The following is a 19,672-nucleotide window of genomic DNA, read 5'->3' as shown; positions in this document are numbered from 1 at the left end:
ACAAATAATCTTATTTTTTTAAATTTCTGATTGGTTCCAATCGCTAGCAACCGCTACCACCCGCAAACGCAGCGTTTGCGGGTGGTAGCTGGAGAACCAGTCAACACCATAGTCTATGATTCGAACCCATGGCTTGAATTCTTTTGGTTGTTGCTTTATCTATGCTTAGAAGTTACAGCTTGAGATTATTTGTTGTTATGTGGTATATGCTTTAAAGCTATGGTTTGAATATATTGGTTGTGTCGTGCTTTTTGTTTACTTGAATCTCTGTATTGTGTGGTCTAATGCTAACCTGAATATAGCTTATTGCTTGCATCGTCTATGTCTCTATGATCTGAACTGAACATATATGGAGATTGAATATACTCGTTGGTGCCATAGTCTATGATTTGAATCCATGCACTGAAAATTCTTTTGATTGTTGCTCTGTCTATGATTTGAATTGAACATATGGCTTGAATCTATTGGTTATTGTTGCATGGTATATACTTTGATTGAACCCATTGCTTGAGTTGAGTTTTTATGTGTTGATAAATGTTCTTTTGTAGTTTGATTAATTGAATTATATTGATTGGGGTAGTTGATTCAGTAACTATGCCATTACGAATTTACGAACCCATGACTTAGAAATTTTTGGTGAAATCGAAGAGAGAATATCATTGTTTGTCCTTCGATATATATATATATATATATATATATATATATATATATATATATTTTTGCTTGCTTAGTTATGCTTAGTAGTGTTTGAGAAATCAACAATCCTTAAGAAACTAACCCTATGCTTAGATGATTCCAGAATGAAGGAAGAAACTGTCATTCTCAAGGAACTCCGTACCATTCCGAGACTTTCTACCTCATGCCAAGTTGTGGTTCTCTGATACTTATAGCCTTTGATTACAATGAACACAAGCATGTATGCTATTGCTTTCCTACTCTTTTGTCTTGTGGTGTGGTTTACATTAATACAGCAGTAGTATAGTACAGAGACCTGAGTTGCGAACTTAACCATATCTAGATAGATTAAGAAGGTAAAGAAACGGACTTGGAGAACTTAACAAACTCATGCCAAATTGTCAGTCTCTTGATCCTCATAATATTTGGCAATTAACAGACAAAGTTGTCTTGAGGGCATAGTTCAGTATAATAAGATCTTTAACACACCATTTATTGCATAAACAAACAACAAGTACAAACTTTATTTATATTTTACAAGTTTGCTATTAAGCCACAAACGGCGTTGTCGGGGGCGTTTGCTTCACCACTTTCACTAGTAAACAAACTTCATGCCACCGCAACTGCCTCCATAGCACGGTTACTACTGAACACCATGTTTCCGTGTACTCTCTACTAGGCCACCCACCACCACAACTACCAGATTATGCTGCTTTCACCATGTTTCCGCATTCACCGCTACAACCACCGCCGCAGCCGCTTGCATTTGCTGCTTTCACCATGTTTCCGCAACCACCGCCACAACCCCCACCACAACCCCCGCCGCAGCCACTGCCGCCGCCGCAACCGCTAGCTTTTGCTGCTTTCATCATGTCTCCGCATTCTCCACTACAACCACTTCCGCAACCACTAGCTTTCACTGCTTTCACCATGTCCCCGCATTCTCCACTGCAACCACTGCCACAACCGCTAGCATTTGCTGCTTTCACCATATCTCCACATTCACCGCTACATCCACTACCACAGCCGCTAGCATTTGCTGCTATGTTCACCATATCTCCGCATTCTCCACTACAACCACTGCCGCAACCACTAGCATTAGCTGCTTTCATCATGTTTCCGCATTCACCGCTACAGCCACCTCCGCAGCCGCTGCCTTTTTCAGGAGCTATGATAGCAGCTGCAGTCCCCACATTAGTGGAGTCTGCATTCATTTTATTTTCTGTCACAGCTACAAGTTTAGTCTGTTTGCTTTCCTCTTTTACGTCTTTGGTTCCGACAGTGACGCCATCAAAACCTCCTTTCTTCAGAACAGCATTGAGTATGAAAGCAGATACGATTCCAGGCAAAACCAACCAATTCTCTTTTACCTGCATATTGAATAACAGAGTCAAAATGAGCATGGAGAAGATAAAGAAGAAGTAACATTCCAGATTTCACACTTGCCTCAATGGAACCAAATTTCATATCAACCAATCCCACAGCGTTTCCATATGGATGTTGCTTAGAAAATTCCACAAGAGTCATGAAATCTTGATCACTTCTAAGATTTGCGCAGTGTTTTGGTTCATAATCTAGCTTCCTCCCCGAGAAAACTTTCACCTGCAAACCAATAAAAAGCATTGCATCATTGGAGTCTATTACGTTGTCAAAAACAAGAAGATTACTCTCTTTTTAATTGGAGTGATGAAATAATGGAATATACCACTCGAGGACCCAAAAGCTCGAAGAGCGGAATAACTGCACTGGAGGGGTTCATTTTTTTAAGTGACCATTTCGAGTCCAGCAAAGACCAGAAACTACCAGTATAATCCGCAAGCACGTGAGTTTCACCAGAGTCTGTCTCGCCAATCACTTGTCTTTGATCATGTTTAAGTACTGCTCCACCAGTAGAGTTCCTAAAACACAACAAAGAGGTGATCACAGCAGAAAAAACGTGTTTAGTTTTCAAGAGAGAGTGTTGTTTCAAACGCCATACCTCATTTGAAGTCTGATCACCTCTGCTTGTGTTTCATCAACAATGTGTGTTGAGCTCTTAGCAAGACGGGACTTCCCCATGATTGGAAAGAAGCAAGAGCCTTTGCACGATGGTCTTGATTGAACCATGTGTAAGACTGATGGACTGCGTATTGGTGGAGTAAACGAGACAGCGACTCGCAGGCTGATGGGTTTTTGATCTGCTTTGCTACCTTTGCTGGGTGTTAACTCCAGCCACTTTTCCACAGAGAGTTGAGTCGTTACTGGAAATAGAAACTCCTTTAGTGATAAAGAAGCATAACCCAAGTTTTTAGGCTCTCTCGAAACTGGTATCTTAGACGGTGAAGAGGAAACAAGTTTGAAAACAAGCTCTCCTGTAGGTTCACACTGGAAAGTAGCAACTTGCTTTTCCCCAACCTCGGATAAAATGGTCAGTCTACGTTCAGCATTGAAAAGAGAATCAGGCTGGGTTTTACTGAACAGAACCGAGAGCCTTCCCTTATGTCCATCTGGTATGTTTTTAATCCCAATTATCTCCAAGAGGACCTGAAGGACACAAAAGGATCACATCACCACAACTGCAATTACCTCGATATAATCAAGAGACAACCACAGAAAAAGGATAAAAAAAACTACCTCAACAACTTCCACCTCTTGAAATTGGATTAAATTCTGGAAATTATCTTTTGCAGTTGATTCTTTGGCGAAAACATCAGAAACATAAGGAGAAGTGGTGACAGGTGTAGGCGTTTTGCCTCTATGCATTGCACCGGCTTTCCAGTACCTTGTACCAAAAGTCTCCTCCCATTGTGCAGTAGTCTTAGAAAAACCGGTATCGAGCTTCTTACCTTTGCCTCGGTCAGAATCTGTGTCATCATGCTCCAACACCTTACTAATGAGCTTCTCCATATCATCACAGTAAGAAACTGGATGCAGTTGATGCGTGTGCCAGATAAGGTCAACATCATAAGTCGGAACACAAAACCGTTTTAAAGACCTCTCTCTGTTCGTCTTAATCAGATACAGAAAGCCCTTATATCTAGCAACAGCTTCTTGCAGAAAAATGTCATTGTTTACATGGGACCTCGAAACCTGGTAGTAAAATGGGCTCTGCCTCTTAACAGCTGAAACAAGATCATATTTGGTGCACTTCTCGAGAGCTAAAGATTTCGTAGCGATGTCCTCCGAGTCTATGTTAATCAAGTCTAGCTCATAAGGTTCCTCAGGATACAATCTTTTCCATAAATCTTCAGTTTTCAATTTGCAGTTCCCATTAACAGAAGATACAACTCCAGAATTGTCGAGAACTCTCCCGTAAAATTGCTCACAGTCAGACTTATACCTCACCTGGATGGAATTTAAACATAATGAAGAAATCACTCAAAACATCTAACAACAAAGTCAAAGTTCTTCCTATCGATAATTCCATATTAAACTTACCGGATTAAGCCTGTGGCAATGCCAAACCCATTCACAATCAAGAGGAGGGACCAAAGGCCCTTCACCAACCGATGATGATGACTCGGAGTATTTGGCAAGCAAAGGAAGCCAACAAGCATTGTACCTGAACAATCACCAAATTTAAATCACTTTAACATTTTAAAAGCTATACAAACATAGAATCGAACCAAAGAAAGAAATAAACCTGTAGATAGCTTTTTCGAGTTCAGGGCCATCGTAAAGCCATCGGTTCCTATCAACAGTTGCGAGGAACAGAAGCTGTTGCTTAGCCGCAGCTAATAAGTCAACGCTTATCTCTATCTTCTGAGCTCCAAGCCACTCCAATTCATGATCTTTCTCCTTATCCATCACTTCAAATTCAACCTTTTCAAAAAGATCACAAACAACACTTATCAATTTGCATCCGACTCTAAGCAAATCAAATATGTGATTACCGTTGACCTAATTTAAAACCTAAAAATTTGATCTTTATCTAATCAATTGCATAAAACTTTATGAATTTGAAAGATCAACACTCCGGGAGAATTAAACCCAATTTTTTTATTTTTCAATTCGGATCAAATTTAATCAACGAAGTCGGTGGCACAAGCAGCAACTGACTAGCATAAAGGATCAAACGGGTAAAAAACTCACCTCCGATCGCCGGAAACTTCACTTCTTCGCCTGAGAATTTATCCGATCACTGAGAGAAAAAGCTTTACGATGATGATGATGATGAACAGCAACTTACAAAGGCTGCTACTTATAGTTACAGCGACTTCGAAATCAACGATACACAGGGGAGTTGTTAAATGGCATATATGCCCCTATATCACATAAGCGACAAGCCTAGACCAACTGTACTTTTAACGTGTAGTATACGCATCGGATAATCGAATCCAATGTACTAAACCGGACTTAACCACACCGGTTTTGATCAGTCGAATCCAACGATCTTTGTCCCTCCAGATGAATCAGAACCGGTTTAGTACACTTTGTAGTAGTAGCCTGTCTTTGACAACCTTATTTGCTGCTTTTGGTCTGGCACTCTTCAAAGTCTCGTCCAGCCATTGTCCTCCAGACACAGCAAAATTAAATTCAGACAAAACAATTGCCGAGTTCAGAATGTTTAAGATAAGAGTCTGAAACGGCCAAGGAACTCAGCTCTCTCCGTTTAGTTTGCTTTTCGGACTCTTTAGGAGCAGCTAAAGCACTGTTTGAGATCCAGTGAGGAATCCATATAGCTCCTACTAGCCTTACCAAAGCTTCTCTCATCTTCTCACAAGGGACATCAATGGACAACTTCTTTGCAAAAAAACTAATGATCAGTGATCCATGGTCTACAGAGGTTTTGTGGTTTAGCCGCTTAGGTACCGGAAAACAGCATAACAGTCAAACAACAATGGCTTGGATCTTTGGTCCGTCCACGACCCCTTGCGGGTGATCTCATAATTCCTACAGGGTGGAGACCATGGAGCCAGTCTTGATGAATCTAAGTCACAAATGCAACAGAATCTAATGGGGGAAAAGAGATTGATACATGAGCTTTTTCAGATCCTTCTTCCTTCATTGATGGAAAAGCAAAAAGGGGTAACAACAGGGTTTAACATGTGTTCCACCGCATCAAGTGAAGAGAAAAGACGAATATACAAATCCGATGCATTGAAGATGGAAACTGGATACCTCAAGCAAAGTTTATAAATCAACAGCAAAAAGAAGCAGAACTCCCAAGAGTTTAATGAAATGATTTGTCATTCAAAAGAGATCTTAATAGACAGACACAAGATACACAGAGTTATGAATGGATTCATATTTTTAAGCTACCAGATTACTTACTACAGGTCTACAGCTATGGGAAGAAAGAAAAAGAATCATTCAATGGTACAACATTCAACAAAAGATGCTTCTTACGATTAAGCCAAAGGCTCAGACTCAGGTTTCGGTTTCCATTTCAACAGAGATATCAGCTATGCGTGGTTCACGTAGCAAACAGAGAAGGATTAGCTGTGGCGGTACTCACTTGCACCTCCAGCATTTCCAAGCGACGTTCCAACAGATCCAACTTCTCATTCAAAGATGCCAACTTGCTCTTTGTGGTCGATTCTGATTAAAAAAAACACACACACACACAAGAAAATTACATCAACTCCCTCACATTTATCAAATTAGCTCAAGACAGAAAGTTTCATCAACACACAACCAGCTAGAATTGAAGCTAAGAAAAAGATCATTACAAAGATCTCTCCTCAACCCCTGGATCTAAAGAACATGTGAAGTCAAAAAGGATCACAAATTAGATAACGCCCAAACGAATCAACATAGAACTCGAAACCAATACATATGCAATCTGATCATCTCATCTCAAACACCAAAAAAGTCGGAGTTTTTCATATAACCCACCACCAAAATCAATCTCCACAACCATCAAAAACCTTCCTTTGACCAAAAACCCTAAACAAAGTTTCTAAATTTAGCATAGAATAAACACAGACAACTCCAAAATTGGACGAAGAATTCAAAACCCAACACAGAGAAATTAAAGTGAGGTTTACCGAATTGGACGAGGAATTCGAAGAGACGACGAACATTGAGAGAGATGTGTGAGATGAATTCTCGATTCTCCCAATCTGCTTGAACAGCGATTCCTACGTTTACTGCATTCGTGATCCCTCCTGCTTTCGCCATTATTAACTCTCTCTTCTTCCACAAGACACACACGCACACAATGATACTCACAGATTTCAAATTCTGCAGCTTTTTTATTTTGGATTTACCTTTTTTCCGATTCAAGCCAGCTGGGAAAAAAATGATTGATCAGTCGATTAGAAGAGGGTCACCTTCTTTTTCTTTGGTTTCTCAAAAAAGATTCTGAATTTTTATCGTCCATTTCCTCGTAGGTTGTTTTCTTCTTTTAGATGATGTGTGATTTGACGAAGAAGATGAAGTAAGATTAGAAGAACAAACGGGTGTTATATGAAAGAATTGACACAAATTAAGGGGCTAATTTGTAATTTCTGATATTTGGTATGTTATTTAGTGAAATGTTATAGATTTTTCATTTGGGTGGGCCGGTTTGGTTTAATATTTTTCTATGTTGCGTAGTTTAGTGTTCAATCTTTTTCGTTCTATTCAAATGTCACTATCAATTAAAGATTAAAGATTGAGCAATTCTTGGTTCTTAGTACATTTTAAACTATTACAACAACAACAGAAAAGGAGAGAAGAAAAGTGAATACTATTACAACCAATCTTTAGTCTTTGGATTCAAGATGAGTCTAGTGGACTATATATATATGTATGTATTTTTTTTTTTTTTTGATAAAATATATCTATGTATCGAACATCATCATGTATATATATCATGTTGTACTTACTTGTTTATACTATACACTTATTATAGTGTTTGTTCCCGGCATTCACATCTATTCAGAATAATTCGAAGTTATACTTTTATCTATGAGATGTAAATCGTTGCCTATACTGCTAGACAACAACGTAAATTACGTAACTCTGTGTTTTTGAACCCTATGTTTAGGTTATACATAATTGTATTTGGAAAGATCGATCATGAGATTATAGTTTTTTTTTGTTTCTACTCCACCTAGCTTGTTTGATTTCGCATCATCATGAGATTATTATTATTAGTATATATTTTTTGTTTTGAATACGACCAAAGGACATAGTGGATAAAGAGATATGTTAAACAATGTGCTTTTGTTATGTTAGTCATTTAAACACCGCTACTTTCTAGGAGATTTCTTTTGCATCGTGTCGATGTACTGGATTTTAATTAATAAACATACATCTCGATTTTGTTGGCCTCATTTTACCTGAAACGACAATACCCTAAACTTTTGCTTTTACCAATTTTCCCTAAACTAAAGAACCCAATAATCTCAACTAAATCTCCCTTTACTAAAATATCTCGATGATTAATCTGTTCTAAGTTTTCTTTTAAAAAGTTTGATGAATCTAACATATATGTCAATAAATATGTTGTGACTTGTGTGCGTAGCTAAGTAGTTTTTGCTTAATGGTTTAGTTTTGTAGTTTGTACGTACTGGTACGTCAAGAGTTTCCTTATCTATTGGGTTCTCCTAACTGTCAATCAAGAACTCTCCTGTGTAGTCTTCCATTCGAGTCAGCTCAACTAAATTAGGGGTTACTAAACACACACACACACACACAAAACATAAAAAGCACAAAACTGAGCCAATTTTAGGTTTTAAACATAGTGAATTAATCCTTGTTAAATATATAATACATGGTAGCTTATTACTTTTTAAACTTCATAGGATCAAAAAAAAAAAAAATTAGTTCCGTGATTTAGTTTTTTTCTTCTATTTCTGAGAAATTATATAAATTTGATTAAAGTCGAATTTGAACTATACGAAAACGGACCATAATATAATCTAATGGTTTGTGCTAGTATCGATGGTGGGTCGATCACCATCCTGATTCAAATCCGTATAATGAACCAAAATACTCACATACCAAACCGACCTATATGAAACTCAGCTTTACTCTAACAATATAAACGTACCGAATGAAAAAGAAAAACTGAAATATGCACAACAAATAGAAATGAAACGAAATCGATATTCAAATGAGCATCATGCACTCTACTTAACTATATCGTATGTTTTTATCATATATATCTAATTAATATATACTTGAAATCACATGAGAAAGCCAATAAAAAAGAATATAATCGTGGAGCTGTTCCATTGACCATTGATTGCACTATATCGTACAAAATCAAACCGTCGGTTTGTTCTCCGTCATGATTACACTCGCACTTACTTCTGCCTGAAAGCATATTGACATAGTTAAACGACGTACGTGTCCCTCCTCATATATAATATGTACGTACATTTGAAATGCTTTTGAGATAGTCAAGAACGAACAAGTTGTTATATCTTTTACGATCTTAGCTCTTTGATGAAGTCTCATAATGGGACTGCTCAGGCTGGCTTAGCTGCAGCCTAACCTCTGCATGGGATTCATCAACTGCATCTACTAGCTCATGATTTCCCAATCCATTTTTGTTTGACTTTGCATTAGCCTGTAAGATCATTACCACAGTAACACTTTTGTAACTAATTAATATCTCTATAAGTTGTCTACTTTCAACTAGCTAGGATCTCAAGGATTTATAAGATGCAACTTGAAGTAATGAATTTTATTGTTTCCATTTTACCTTCTTGTATAGTTCGACGTTTTCCTGATGAATCCTTTGTACTTTTCTCGACAATTCGAGGTTTTCATGATGAACAAGATTCCTCTGCAAAATATTAAAAAGCAGTTATATAAATGATATAACATCGATTATGTGTTACGACTTACGGGTAAACAATTGTTTGTGTACTGTCAAAGTTCAACACAACATCGTTAGTATCTTTTCTCTCACTGAAAATAGTTTTCTTAGAAGAGTTACTGTTTGCATTTTATCACATTTGCAAATTAAGACTTTATAAATAGAAAACGTAATAATTAGGGGTTTGATTATTCCTCATCTTAACTGGCCGGTACGTATAACGTTACCTTTCTAGTTAGTTCTTTGATTTCGTTGGTCAAAATTAGTTCCTGCGAGGTTCGAAAAGATTGATTAGTTTGAATTTCATTGTTCCAACACGAACGAGCTAGAGGACTCATACATATAGATTAATATTTACCTTTTTCATACGAATTCCACGTAAACTCATTTCAAGTTGGCTCTCTAGATTGTGCAATTCCTTAACGCCCAAACCATTTAGTTGCTCTCCGGTTAGTTGCCTGTTTTATTACAAAAGATCATTGCAGATAATATATACATGGCGTGACCATAACTGGTTTAACCTGCCCGACTAATTCCAAAAATAAACCAACCCGACAAAGAAAGCATGCTCCACCGAGTTTTCAACATAAACATGACGATATGTACATTATATGTATGCATCTTTTTAAAAGGAACTTATTAGAGACATAAGATCCATTTTGTTAAAAATATATGTATATGTAACCGAAGACATTTTAAATGCACCAATTTTTAGCAAATTAAAATAAAGAGAGCAAGTTTTAGTTAGGCACCAAGTGAGAACATATCAACACGACTACACTAGTACATAAGCTAAAGTTAATTCACTCATTACCTATTAGTTTCGATTTTAAAACTCATGATTACTCACAATTGTATAAGCAAAGTACGTGTATGGAAAACTTGTATTATACATGTGTGTTACAATATATATAGTAATGAGTAATAGGGTTTTTATCAATCACTAATTATAACATTACCCCTTAATATATATCTCTCTTCTATACACCCTCTCAAGATGGAGGAAGACTTTTGACTCCAATTTTGTGATTTAGGTCGAGAAACCGAACAGGAGGTAATGGTTTAGTAAGAGAGTCCGCGAGTTGATCATCATCCGAGATGTGAGCAACTCGCAATGTGCCAGACTGAATGTGCTCACGGACAAAATGATAACCTAGAGCCACATGCTTCTTCTTCGAATGGAAAATTGGGTTTGCACAGAGATATGTAGCTCCCATATTATCACAATAAATGACCGGAGCAGTAGGTAGTGTGATTCCCATTTCTGATAAAAAGAGAGCATATCCACCGTAGTTCAGAAGCCGTATTCGCAACAGCAAGATACTCCGCCTTAGTCGATGATCGTGATATGCTCCTCTGTTTCTTTGAAGACCACGAAACCGGACTTCCCCCAGAATACACAATGTACGCATATGTGGACACATAATTCGTTTTATCCCTGCCCCAATCTGCATCTGAGAATGCATGAACTGTCAGTGGGGCATCATTGCGCAGAAAAATACCAAGTGTGCGCGTCCCTGCGAGATACCGTAGGACCCTCTTTGCAGCCTGCCAATGTTCATTAGTCGGTTTATACATAAACTGAGAGAGACGATTTACCGGAAATGCTATGTCAGGACGCGTAAAAGCCAAATACTATAAACTCCCAACAACCATCCTATACTTTGTGACATCCGCGAGTGGTGTACCGGAGAAGACAGTGAGCTTCGTCGAAGTAGACATTGGCGTAGGAACAGGCTTGGACGCAAGCATGTTGGTTTTAGCAAGAAGATCAGTGATGTACTTCCGTTGCATTAAGTGAAGACTCTTGGATGTCCTTGTGGCCTCAATACCCAAGAAGTAACTCAAAGGGCCAAGATCCTTTAGGGAAAAACGTTGAGCCAACAACATATGAAACTGATGAACCAAAGAGCTTGGGCCTGCAATTATTATATCATTTACATACACTAACACATAGACCATGTTTGCATATGAATAAAGAGTTGTCAGCCAGAGACGTCTTGAAACCGGAGTTAACAAGAAACCGTCTTAATTCCTGATACCACGCCCTTGGGGCCTGTTTTAAACCGTACAATGCTTTCTGCAGCTTACACACATGATGTGGACGATCCCGATCAACAAAACCAGGCGACTAAGAAACATAAACCCCATCCTCTAGAGTTCCTTGAAGAAAAGCATTGTTGATATCTACTTGATGTATAGCCCAATTTCGTTTCACCGCCGTTTCAAGCACAATACGAATGGTTGTAGTTTTAATAACAGGACTAAAGGTCTCCGAGTAGTCAAGACCATACTCTTTCCGAAAACCGCTAGCCACAAGTCGTGCTTTGTACCTATCAGTCGATCCATCGGGTTTATACTTGATAGTTAAAATCCACTTACATGGAATGACATGTTGTGCAGGTTTGGAGGCTCCAAGTCCCAAGAATATTCACGAATTTGAGCATTGATCTCCTCCACCATTGCATTGCGCCACCATGGATCCTTCAAAGCCTCGGCAACCGACGTTGGAATAACTGGAAGTGTAGAGACGGTAAGACTGAATTTGGTGTTCGGTTTGGTGATATGATTTTTCGATCGAGTTTGCATAGGATGGTTGTTCTGTTGTGGAGGATTTACAATCGGAGAAGGCAAAGGTGACGGACTCGAGGAGGAGGTGGACGAGGATACTGAACTTGGACCTGGGCTTGTGCTATCAGGTATCGGGCTTGTGATCTGTGGGCTTGGGAGAGTAGCAGAAGATGGGCGATCTTGTGCCTGTTTTGTTCGCAACTCATGAGACCGATCTGGGGACGGAGAGAAAGACGACACGGCAGTGTCAGACGAAGACCGGTGAGCTATCGACGGCAAAGGAGACAGTTGTTGCGGTGACGGAGACGGTGAGGGAGACGTCTTGGGGAGAGCGGAGCACAAAGGCGAGTAAACTGGAGTCGGTGTCGTTGTGACCATCTGGGATGGACAAAACGGAATCGAACTAGAATATGTGGAGGAGGATTGACCAGGAGGCACTGATGGCGGAGCCATAGCAGTTTGTTGAGCAAACGGGAAAATTGTTTCAACAAACTGTACATGGCGAGAGGTGTATAACCGTGTATTTGCGACATCAAGACACAAGTAGGCACTTTGCGTGAGAGAGTACCCAAGGAACACACAAGGCGTGGACTGTGGCTCGAGCTTGTGACGCCGGTAAGGACGAAGCCATGGATAACATACACACCCAAACACACGAAGCTTAAGATAATTCAGTGTGGTATTGAATAGTCGTTGGTACGGTGTATCGCCATGTAGAACATCAGTGGGCATTTGATTGATCAAGTAAACGGCAGTGGCGAAGGCATACGGCCAGTAGGACTGAGGGATAGACGCATGACCAAGGAGGGCAAGTCCCGTTTCAACCACATGCCGATGTTTCCGTTCGGTCACACCGTTATGCTCAGGCGTATGAGGCGGTGAAGTTAGATGAGTGATGCCCTGTGATACCAAGAACGGCCTAAGAGCAATAAACTCTCCTCCATTATCAGAAAATAGAGTGGTGATCTTAGCCTGAAACCGATTCTCCACCAAAGACTTAAAGGCAACAAAAACATCTTTGACTTGGGATTTAAATTTAAGTGGATAGAGCCATGTATATCTTGTGAAATGATCAATAAAAATCAGATAATATTTGAAATTTTCAGAGGAAGTGATTGGAGAAGACCAGACATATGTATAGATGTATTCAAGAGGTTTAGAAGAAGTAATCGTGTTTGTAAAAAATGGGAGTTTATGATTCTTATTGATGAAGCAATCTGAGCAAGACAAATGTTTTTGTGGAGAAGAAGAAAATGGTAAAGAAAATTGAGAAACAATGGTTTTTAAAACTGAAAGAGAGGGATGCCCAAGTCGTAAATGCCATGAACTTAAGTCCGTTGGTGGAGATGGTGAGACCGAGAACGCCATAATGTAACCACCAGCCATCGGCCACTCATATAATTCGTTTCTAGTTCTGCCTTGGAGTAACTTGACCCTTGTGCTCAGATCCCTCACCTGATATAGTGCCGGATAGAAATGAACTGAAACTTGATTAGTGTTGCATAATCGAAAAACTGATATCAAGTTCATTCGAACATCCGGAACATATAAAATATCTTTGAGATCAAGAGAGCGAGATGAAGTAGGAAGGGAGGTAGAACCGGTATGTGTGATTTTGAGGCCAGAACCATCCGCAATTTGCACCTCCTCACCACCAGTATACGGTTGATGAAGAGACAAGTTGGCAAGATCAGATGTTAAGTGATGTGTGGCACCCGAATCCATGATCCAATTCTCCGGATTATAAGGAGGCACAATAGCCATGTTGGCACGAGGTTGCCTCGGTGTGGAGGGTCCGCCGGAAGGCTGATAGTTTCCACCAGAGGGTTGATAAGAACCACCGGAGGGGAGCTGAGAACACCTCCGCGCACTATGACCAAAGACACCACATAATTGACAACGACCTTGGTAACCTTTGCCATGGGAGCCACGGGAGTTTTGGTGGTGTGAACCACGGGACGGAGGCCGATGTTGACGGGAGGAGTTATTGTTGTTGTTGTTGTTGGAGGGCTTGTAAAAAGCAGCATTGGCCGTGACCGGAACAACGGAGGACGCAGAACCTTGTGTAAGAAGCTTTTACTCATAATTAATGAGTTTTTCATGAATAGCAGGCATGGAGGGAGGCGTTTCATGACCCTCGATCTGTTCAACAAGAGGCTTATAATCCTCAGGAAGCCCACCTAACAGATACTCGATATGTTCTTCATGTTCATATGGCTTACCAAGCATAGCAAGTTGATTGAAACGAACAACCAAACCTTGAACGTATTCATCAACAGTACGAGAACCCTTCCGCCATTGCTTGATCTGTTCTCGAAGCTGTTTGATGTGTCCCCACGTCGGTTTAGCATACGTAGAGGAAAGAAGACTCCATATCTCGGCCGATGTGGAAGCCTTGGAGAGCATGGGTTGGATCTCAATCGAGATCGCACCGATAAGGCTAGCAACAATGAGTTGATTTTACCGTTCCCAAATATTATACTCTGGATTAGGAATAGAAGCTTCACCTTGGAGCACAGTCGCTTCTGGTGCAACCGTGGTGCCATCAAGATACCCGGCAAGACTGTAACTTGCAAGCAAGACACAAACTTGACGGTTCCACATCAGGAAATTGGAAGCGGTGAGCTTGGTGACATTGGACATATTGATGTTATGAAGCTGGGATGCAGAAGCAGGATTGATGACATCAGATGGAGAAGCAGCCATGGTAAGCGAGAGATCGAAGAAACAAGAGATGAAAAGAAAGTAGAGAAGCGGCGGAAAAAAAAAATTTAGGTCTAGGATTTTACTTGCTCTGATACCATGTAAGGAAAGCTTGTATTATACATGTGTGTTACAATATATATAGTGATGAGTAATAGGGTTGTTATCCATCATTAATTACAACATTACCCTTAATATATATCTCTACTCTATAGTACGTACCGATGATTTTCTTGCAATGAGTGCAGTTCTTTCATCAAAGTTTCAGCCTCTCTTTGCCAAAACTACAATACGCACCACAATCTAAATCATCAACTCTCAAACTCAAGTGGAATAATACAAATATGATTAAGATCTTAACTAGTATAATTGTATTTTCCTCTAATTATGTGTGGTGAGATTCTGTTATACGTACCTTAACTTCTGATGCAGGGTTCACTAGTTGTTGCTGCTCCATCTTGGTCTTATTGAAGCGTTCAATAGTAGATTTCACACTGTACGTTCATTAATTACAAGTTTTTTTTAAACTCAAATAGTTTCATGGAGTAGTATTTATATTTATGGAGCAAAACAGTATAACGTTGGATATAGAAATACGTATTTCTATATCCATTTCTAGTGAAATAATAAACAAATTAAAATCCGTACTTCCTTGGATAGACTTTTACAATCTTTAAAAATTTGTCAAAAGGTTTAAGATTGTTAGCACATAATTAGAAATAAAACGATATAAGTCAGACACACATATCATTCATATATGGTATTCACCGTGCATGGTTTAAGTTTCATATATACCAAATTAAAATTATGGATCTTCAAAAATTATGTGACAAATAAAATGATACAGTCATATATGGCCATATATACTGAGTCACCTGGTCGTTCTAGCATAGTACGATATATATACACAAAATACTGAGATTCATATATATAAAAGTTCATCATTTTACATATCATCTCTAAATGTGAATTTGGTGATTAGTACACTCCTTTTTATTACTCTTTTAGTTTTCCGACGTTGTACTTGTTTGAGCTTTTATTACTAAATATCACCTCTATGTCTCATATGTTTCTAAATTTGGCAAAGATACACCGTAAGTCCAGATACACAATATACAACCAATGATACACATGTCCACACACACAAAATAAGCAATGAGCCTACTTCAAATTAGTTTCTTCATCTTTAAAACTAGTCACCGTCTTTAATTACTATTTGTTTGATTTGTCATCCTCCGTTCAAACTAAGTTTCCTTTGAAAAGATTAAGATTCGTGAGCTATACATAAATCACCCTTATATATACTAAAAAATAGAACATTATATCTGACACTAGATGAACAAACATGTATACTAAAAATGAGAAAATCAAACAACTTAACACAAATTATTGAATTAATCCAACCCTTTAAAGAAAACAATACATTAGATTATATATAAGTAAGTGCTTATATATACTTCCATGTAGTAATAGATATACAAATACATATATACATGTGTATCTACAGGTACGTAGATGTGAGATCTAGGGATATATTGAATGGGGAAGATAGAAACCTGGAGCTGGCAAAGTCATAGAGCTTGTCGGTATTGGAGAAAATGATGAGACCGACCTCGGCATCACAGAGAATAGCAAGTTCTTTAGCTTTCTTGATGAGACCCTTTCTTCTTTTGGAGAAAGTGACTTGCCTACTGGTCGAATCATCAATCTTCTGGATCACAATCTTCCCTCTTCCCATCAATTTTAACTTTGTTCTGATCTTCCTCTTGATCTAGGTTAGCTTCCCTGTTCTAGGGTTTTTTTTTTCTAGATCTTTGCTAGAACAAAGGAAGATGAGAAGAACGAACCAGGAAAAAGAGAGAGAGAAGAAACAGAAAATAGAAGTATGAGTCAACAATCTATTCGAGAAAGAAACAAAGGATTATCTGTTTGAGTCCTTCGTATTGGTTGATACAACTTCTTGAAGGGCTATTTAGTAATGTGCCAATTTATAACCTAAAGATAATGTATTACATATTTTTCATAGAACACATGAGCTAGATAGAAGAATGCCCTATTATAGCTAGAGTACTTACAGGTTAATCAAATTAAATTACATAGCTTCTATATAATATATATTTGCTTAGTATATTGCATAGAATAAAATATATTTGTTTAATTAGTACATATATTGATAAACCAGAAAAATTAAAAAAAATGAAACGAAAACCTAATTTGATATCTTTTTTATTTTTGTCAAAACTTTATTTGACATATATATTATTACTTTTAAAGTACATTTTCAATAAATAAAAAACCTATTTGTATAAGATATTACAAAAAAAAAAAATGATTTAGACTTAAAGAAAACTATTGTTTGCAGACATATCCCATCAACATAGTACCTAGCTATGGCAAGTTTCCAAATAGGGAAAGTTATTGTACATATAGAAAAACGTAATTAGTTTCATGAGACAGAATCTCCTCAGTAATTATAACTTGGTTCTTTAACTTACCGTTTACAATATTGTAATTTAAAACATATCAAATATTGGTTCCCATGAATTCATGATCTAGTCCAAGTAAACCAAACTAATAATTGGGATTATATTTCCTGTTAAAGTTTTGTTTAATGACCAACGAATATCAACAACTGTTATATATATAGACTAGTATATATACCAATTTATATAAGTAAAGATGTATTATATGGTGGAATTAAATATATAAATGTGTGACAGACGTACACGTGAGAGTAGTAGAAACAGCTCCTGAGAATTGCTAATTAGGAGATGCTTTCGCACGCTCCTCGTCTTCAGCATATATAGATTTCGTAAACCTGATCCATTTCTTTATTACAAATACTATGTTTCGTCTTTCATATACTTTCCAAAAGAAATACGCATCAAGATCTCGAGTTTTCGATGTTGAAGAGAGGATACACTAAACTAACTTGCTTTGATTCAGTGGGACGAGCTTTTGGACCAAAAATGCAAAAAGTTTTATAATCCAAAAATAAAAGTCGGATTGAGCTAGTAGGATATTATATTAGATTAAAGAAAATCTAATTGTAGTATCAAGTTTTTTCAAATCATATCTATTTATATAATTTTGTTAGCTAGTTAGTACTATGTTTTTGAGCTTTCGAATAGTATAGAATTCAATCTCTAATGTCTAAACTATATATATATATATATATATATATGTATATGTATATGTATATATGAATATATATTAAACATGTATTTTCCAATATGATTAGTCGTACACATATAACCTATGAAACAATAGTATGATTCATCTTTATATGAATTTATAATAGTTAAGTTCTGAAGTCTCCATCATAGTTTTTAGAAATATGATTATCATACATGCGAAAATCTAGCACTTGTAGATATTAAATTACTACTACTATTAATCTATGCTTAAATTTTGTGAAACCAGTGTTTAAGTAAATTTCTCTTCAGCTTTTTTCCTTAGTGTAAAGTTAGTATCACTAGATTTACTACTGCTAAAGCTTATTAAGAGTTTAGTTTAGGACTGAGACCCAATATGACAATGTATATGGTGACCACATGGGTTTGTTTTCGACCAATCAGATCTCGAGTCTCCAACACACAAATAAGAGTGTGTTTTCTTTTCGTCTTGATTTATGTTTTAATCCTTAAAATGAAACTAAAAGGAAACAAAATCTACCTGCCACATGTCAACCATCAGCCGTCAGTGTACCATTTTGTGCTTCTAAAGAAAGATTTTGGTCATTAATCATTATTACAGCTAGCAGTAATCTGTACATCACCTGTATATAATCGTTTGATTAGTACTCTTTCACGTGAACTTACATAAAATAAAGACTAAAGAGCACTCATTTATTCCATAATTTGATGCTTTTAAAATCCATCAAAATTGAAGTTACTTTTATTTTCTGAGGTGTTACTAAATTACTCAATTAAAGCTTGAAATTTGAGTCGTTGGAACTTGAACACTGGTTGTACTTGTACTATATGTTCCAAGGTTGTTGGCCATGAGTTAATGTATTCAGTAACAGTCGATAATGTTAATGCTATGTTTGTAAAATTACTCCCTCCGTTTCAAAATATAAGATGTTTTAGAGAAGTTTTTTGTTTCATAATATATGATGTTTTCAAGTTTCATACAATTTTTAGATTAGTTTAGTATTTTATATTATGCAGTATTGTTTCTGATTGGTTGAACTTGATAAAAGTAAAGACTTTTTAATTTGCGTGCTTTAGTTAAAACATCCTATATTTTGAAACGGAAGGAGTATAAAATTACAGATTAACTCTTTTTAGGAGTATATGAAAATATAGTTGCGCTAACCAATAAAGTTATTTGTACGAAACATTTTCTAATGTAATCCGCACTTATTCACACCAATTATGATCTGGATATTCGTCTTCTCTATATATTATCCATTTTGATCTGATCTCGAATTACTCCAACATTGGCTATATTGTTTTTGTTGTGCTCGTTAATTTTACGTATATATACATGTTTAGTTTTTTTTTTCTTGGCACACTCAAATCATTAATTATCTTTGGTATTAGATAAAACATTAGAGATGTGTCTTGTATAGTTGTATACTTTTATACTGTAAATATATTATTACAAGTTACAACTATAGATAGTGAACATGTCTTGTGACAAAAAGAAAAAGAAAAAAGAAAAGAAAAAAAAAAGACCAGTTGATACGCAGTTTATTTGTACATTGGACCCTAATTAAAAATTGCGACACTCTTATTGGACTCACGGCCGGGCTAATGGCCCAATATAAAAATATACTGTTGTGAATGGGCATATTGCTTTGATATGTAAATAATTACTTTTGTTTTGTTGCGGAACCACTCTGTGTGTTTTTATTTTTGCTCAATATCAAACATCATTGTACAACGTCTAAAATCTACAAATGATTAGAACCATCTAGAGATAAAAAAAAAAAAAAAAAAAAAAAAAAAAAAAAAAAAAAAAAAAAAAAAAAAAAAAAAAAAA

General features: G+C 37.1%; 3 protein-coding genes across 3 annotated transcripts; all 3 read right to left on the bottom strand.

Annotated features, from left to right (window-relative positions):
- On the bottom strand, window positions 1,108-4,858 carry LOC104751903 (glycine-rich domain-containing protein 1). Its single transcript, XM_010473956.2, has 8 exons — window positions 4,747-4,858; window positions 4,298-4,476; window positions 4,093-4,216; window positions 3,289-3,999; window positions 2,654-3,198; window positions 2,381-2,573; window positions 2,122-2,277; window positions 1,108-2,045 (listed from the first exon to the last, which is right to left on the bottom strand). The coding sequence occupies exons 2-8, from the start codon at window positions 4,459-4,461 to the stop codon at window positions 1,380-1,382; spliced, it is 2,559 nt and encodes an 852-aa protein (XP_010472258.1). The 5' UTR covers window positions 4,462-4,476; window positions 4,747-4,858; the 3' UTR covers window positions 1,108-1,379.
- Window positions 5,825-7,110, bottom strand: LOC104751902 (protein BRICK 1). Its single transcript, XM_010473955.2, has 2 exons — window positions 6,645-7,110; window positions 5,825-6,195 (listed from the first exon to the last, which is right to left on the bottom strand). The coding sequence occupies exons 1-2, from the start codon at window positions 6,775-6,777 to the stop codon at window positions 6,071-6,073; spliced, it is 258 nt and encodes an 85-aa protein (XP_010472257.1). The 5' UTR covers window positions 6,778-7,110; the 3' UTR covers window positions 5,825-6,070.
- Window positions 8,789-16,577, bottom strand: LOC104751901 (agamous-like MADS-box protein AGL17). Its single transcript, XM_010473953.2, has 7 exons — window positions 16,240-16,577; window positions 15,099-15,177; window positions 14,906-14,967; window positions 9,768-9,867; window positions 9,637-9,678; window positions 9,293-9,376; window positions 8,789-9,157 (listed from the first exon to the last, which is right to left on the bottom strand). The coding sequence occupies exons 1-7, from the start codon at window positions 16,419-16,421 to the stop codon at window positions 9,023-9,025; spliced, it is 684 nt and encodes a 227-aa protein (XP_010472255.1). The 5' UTR covers window positions 16,422-16,577; the 3' UTR covers window positions 8,789-9,022.

This window comes from Camelina sativa, chromosome 16, assembly GCF_000633955.1.
Source record: "Camelina sativa cultivar DH55 chromosome 16, Cs, whole genome shotgun sequence".
Classification (NCBI taxonomy): domain Eukaryota; kingdom Viridiplantae; phylum Streptophyta; class Magnoliopsida; order Brassicales; family Brassicaceae; genus Camelina; species Camelina sativa.
The sequence above is the reverse complement of the archived record's forward strand: the minus strand, read 5'-3'. Positions and strand labels throughout refer to the sequence as shown.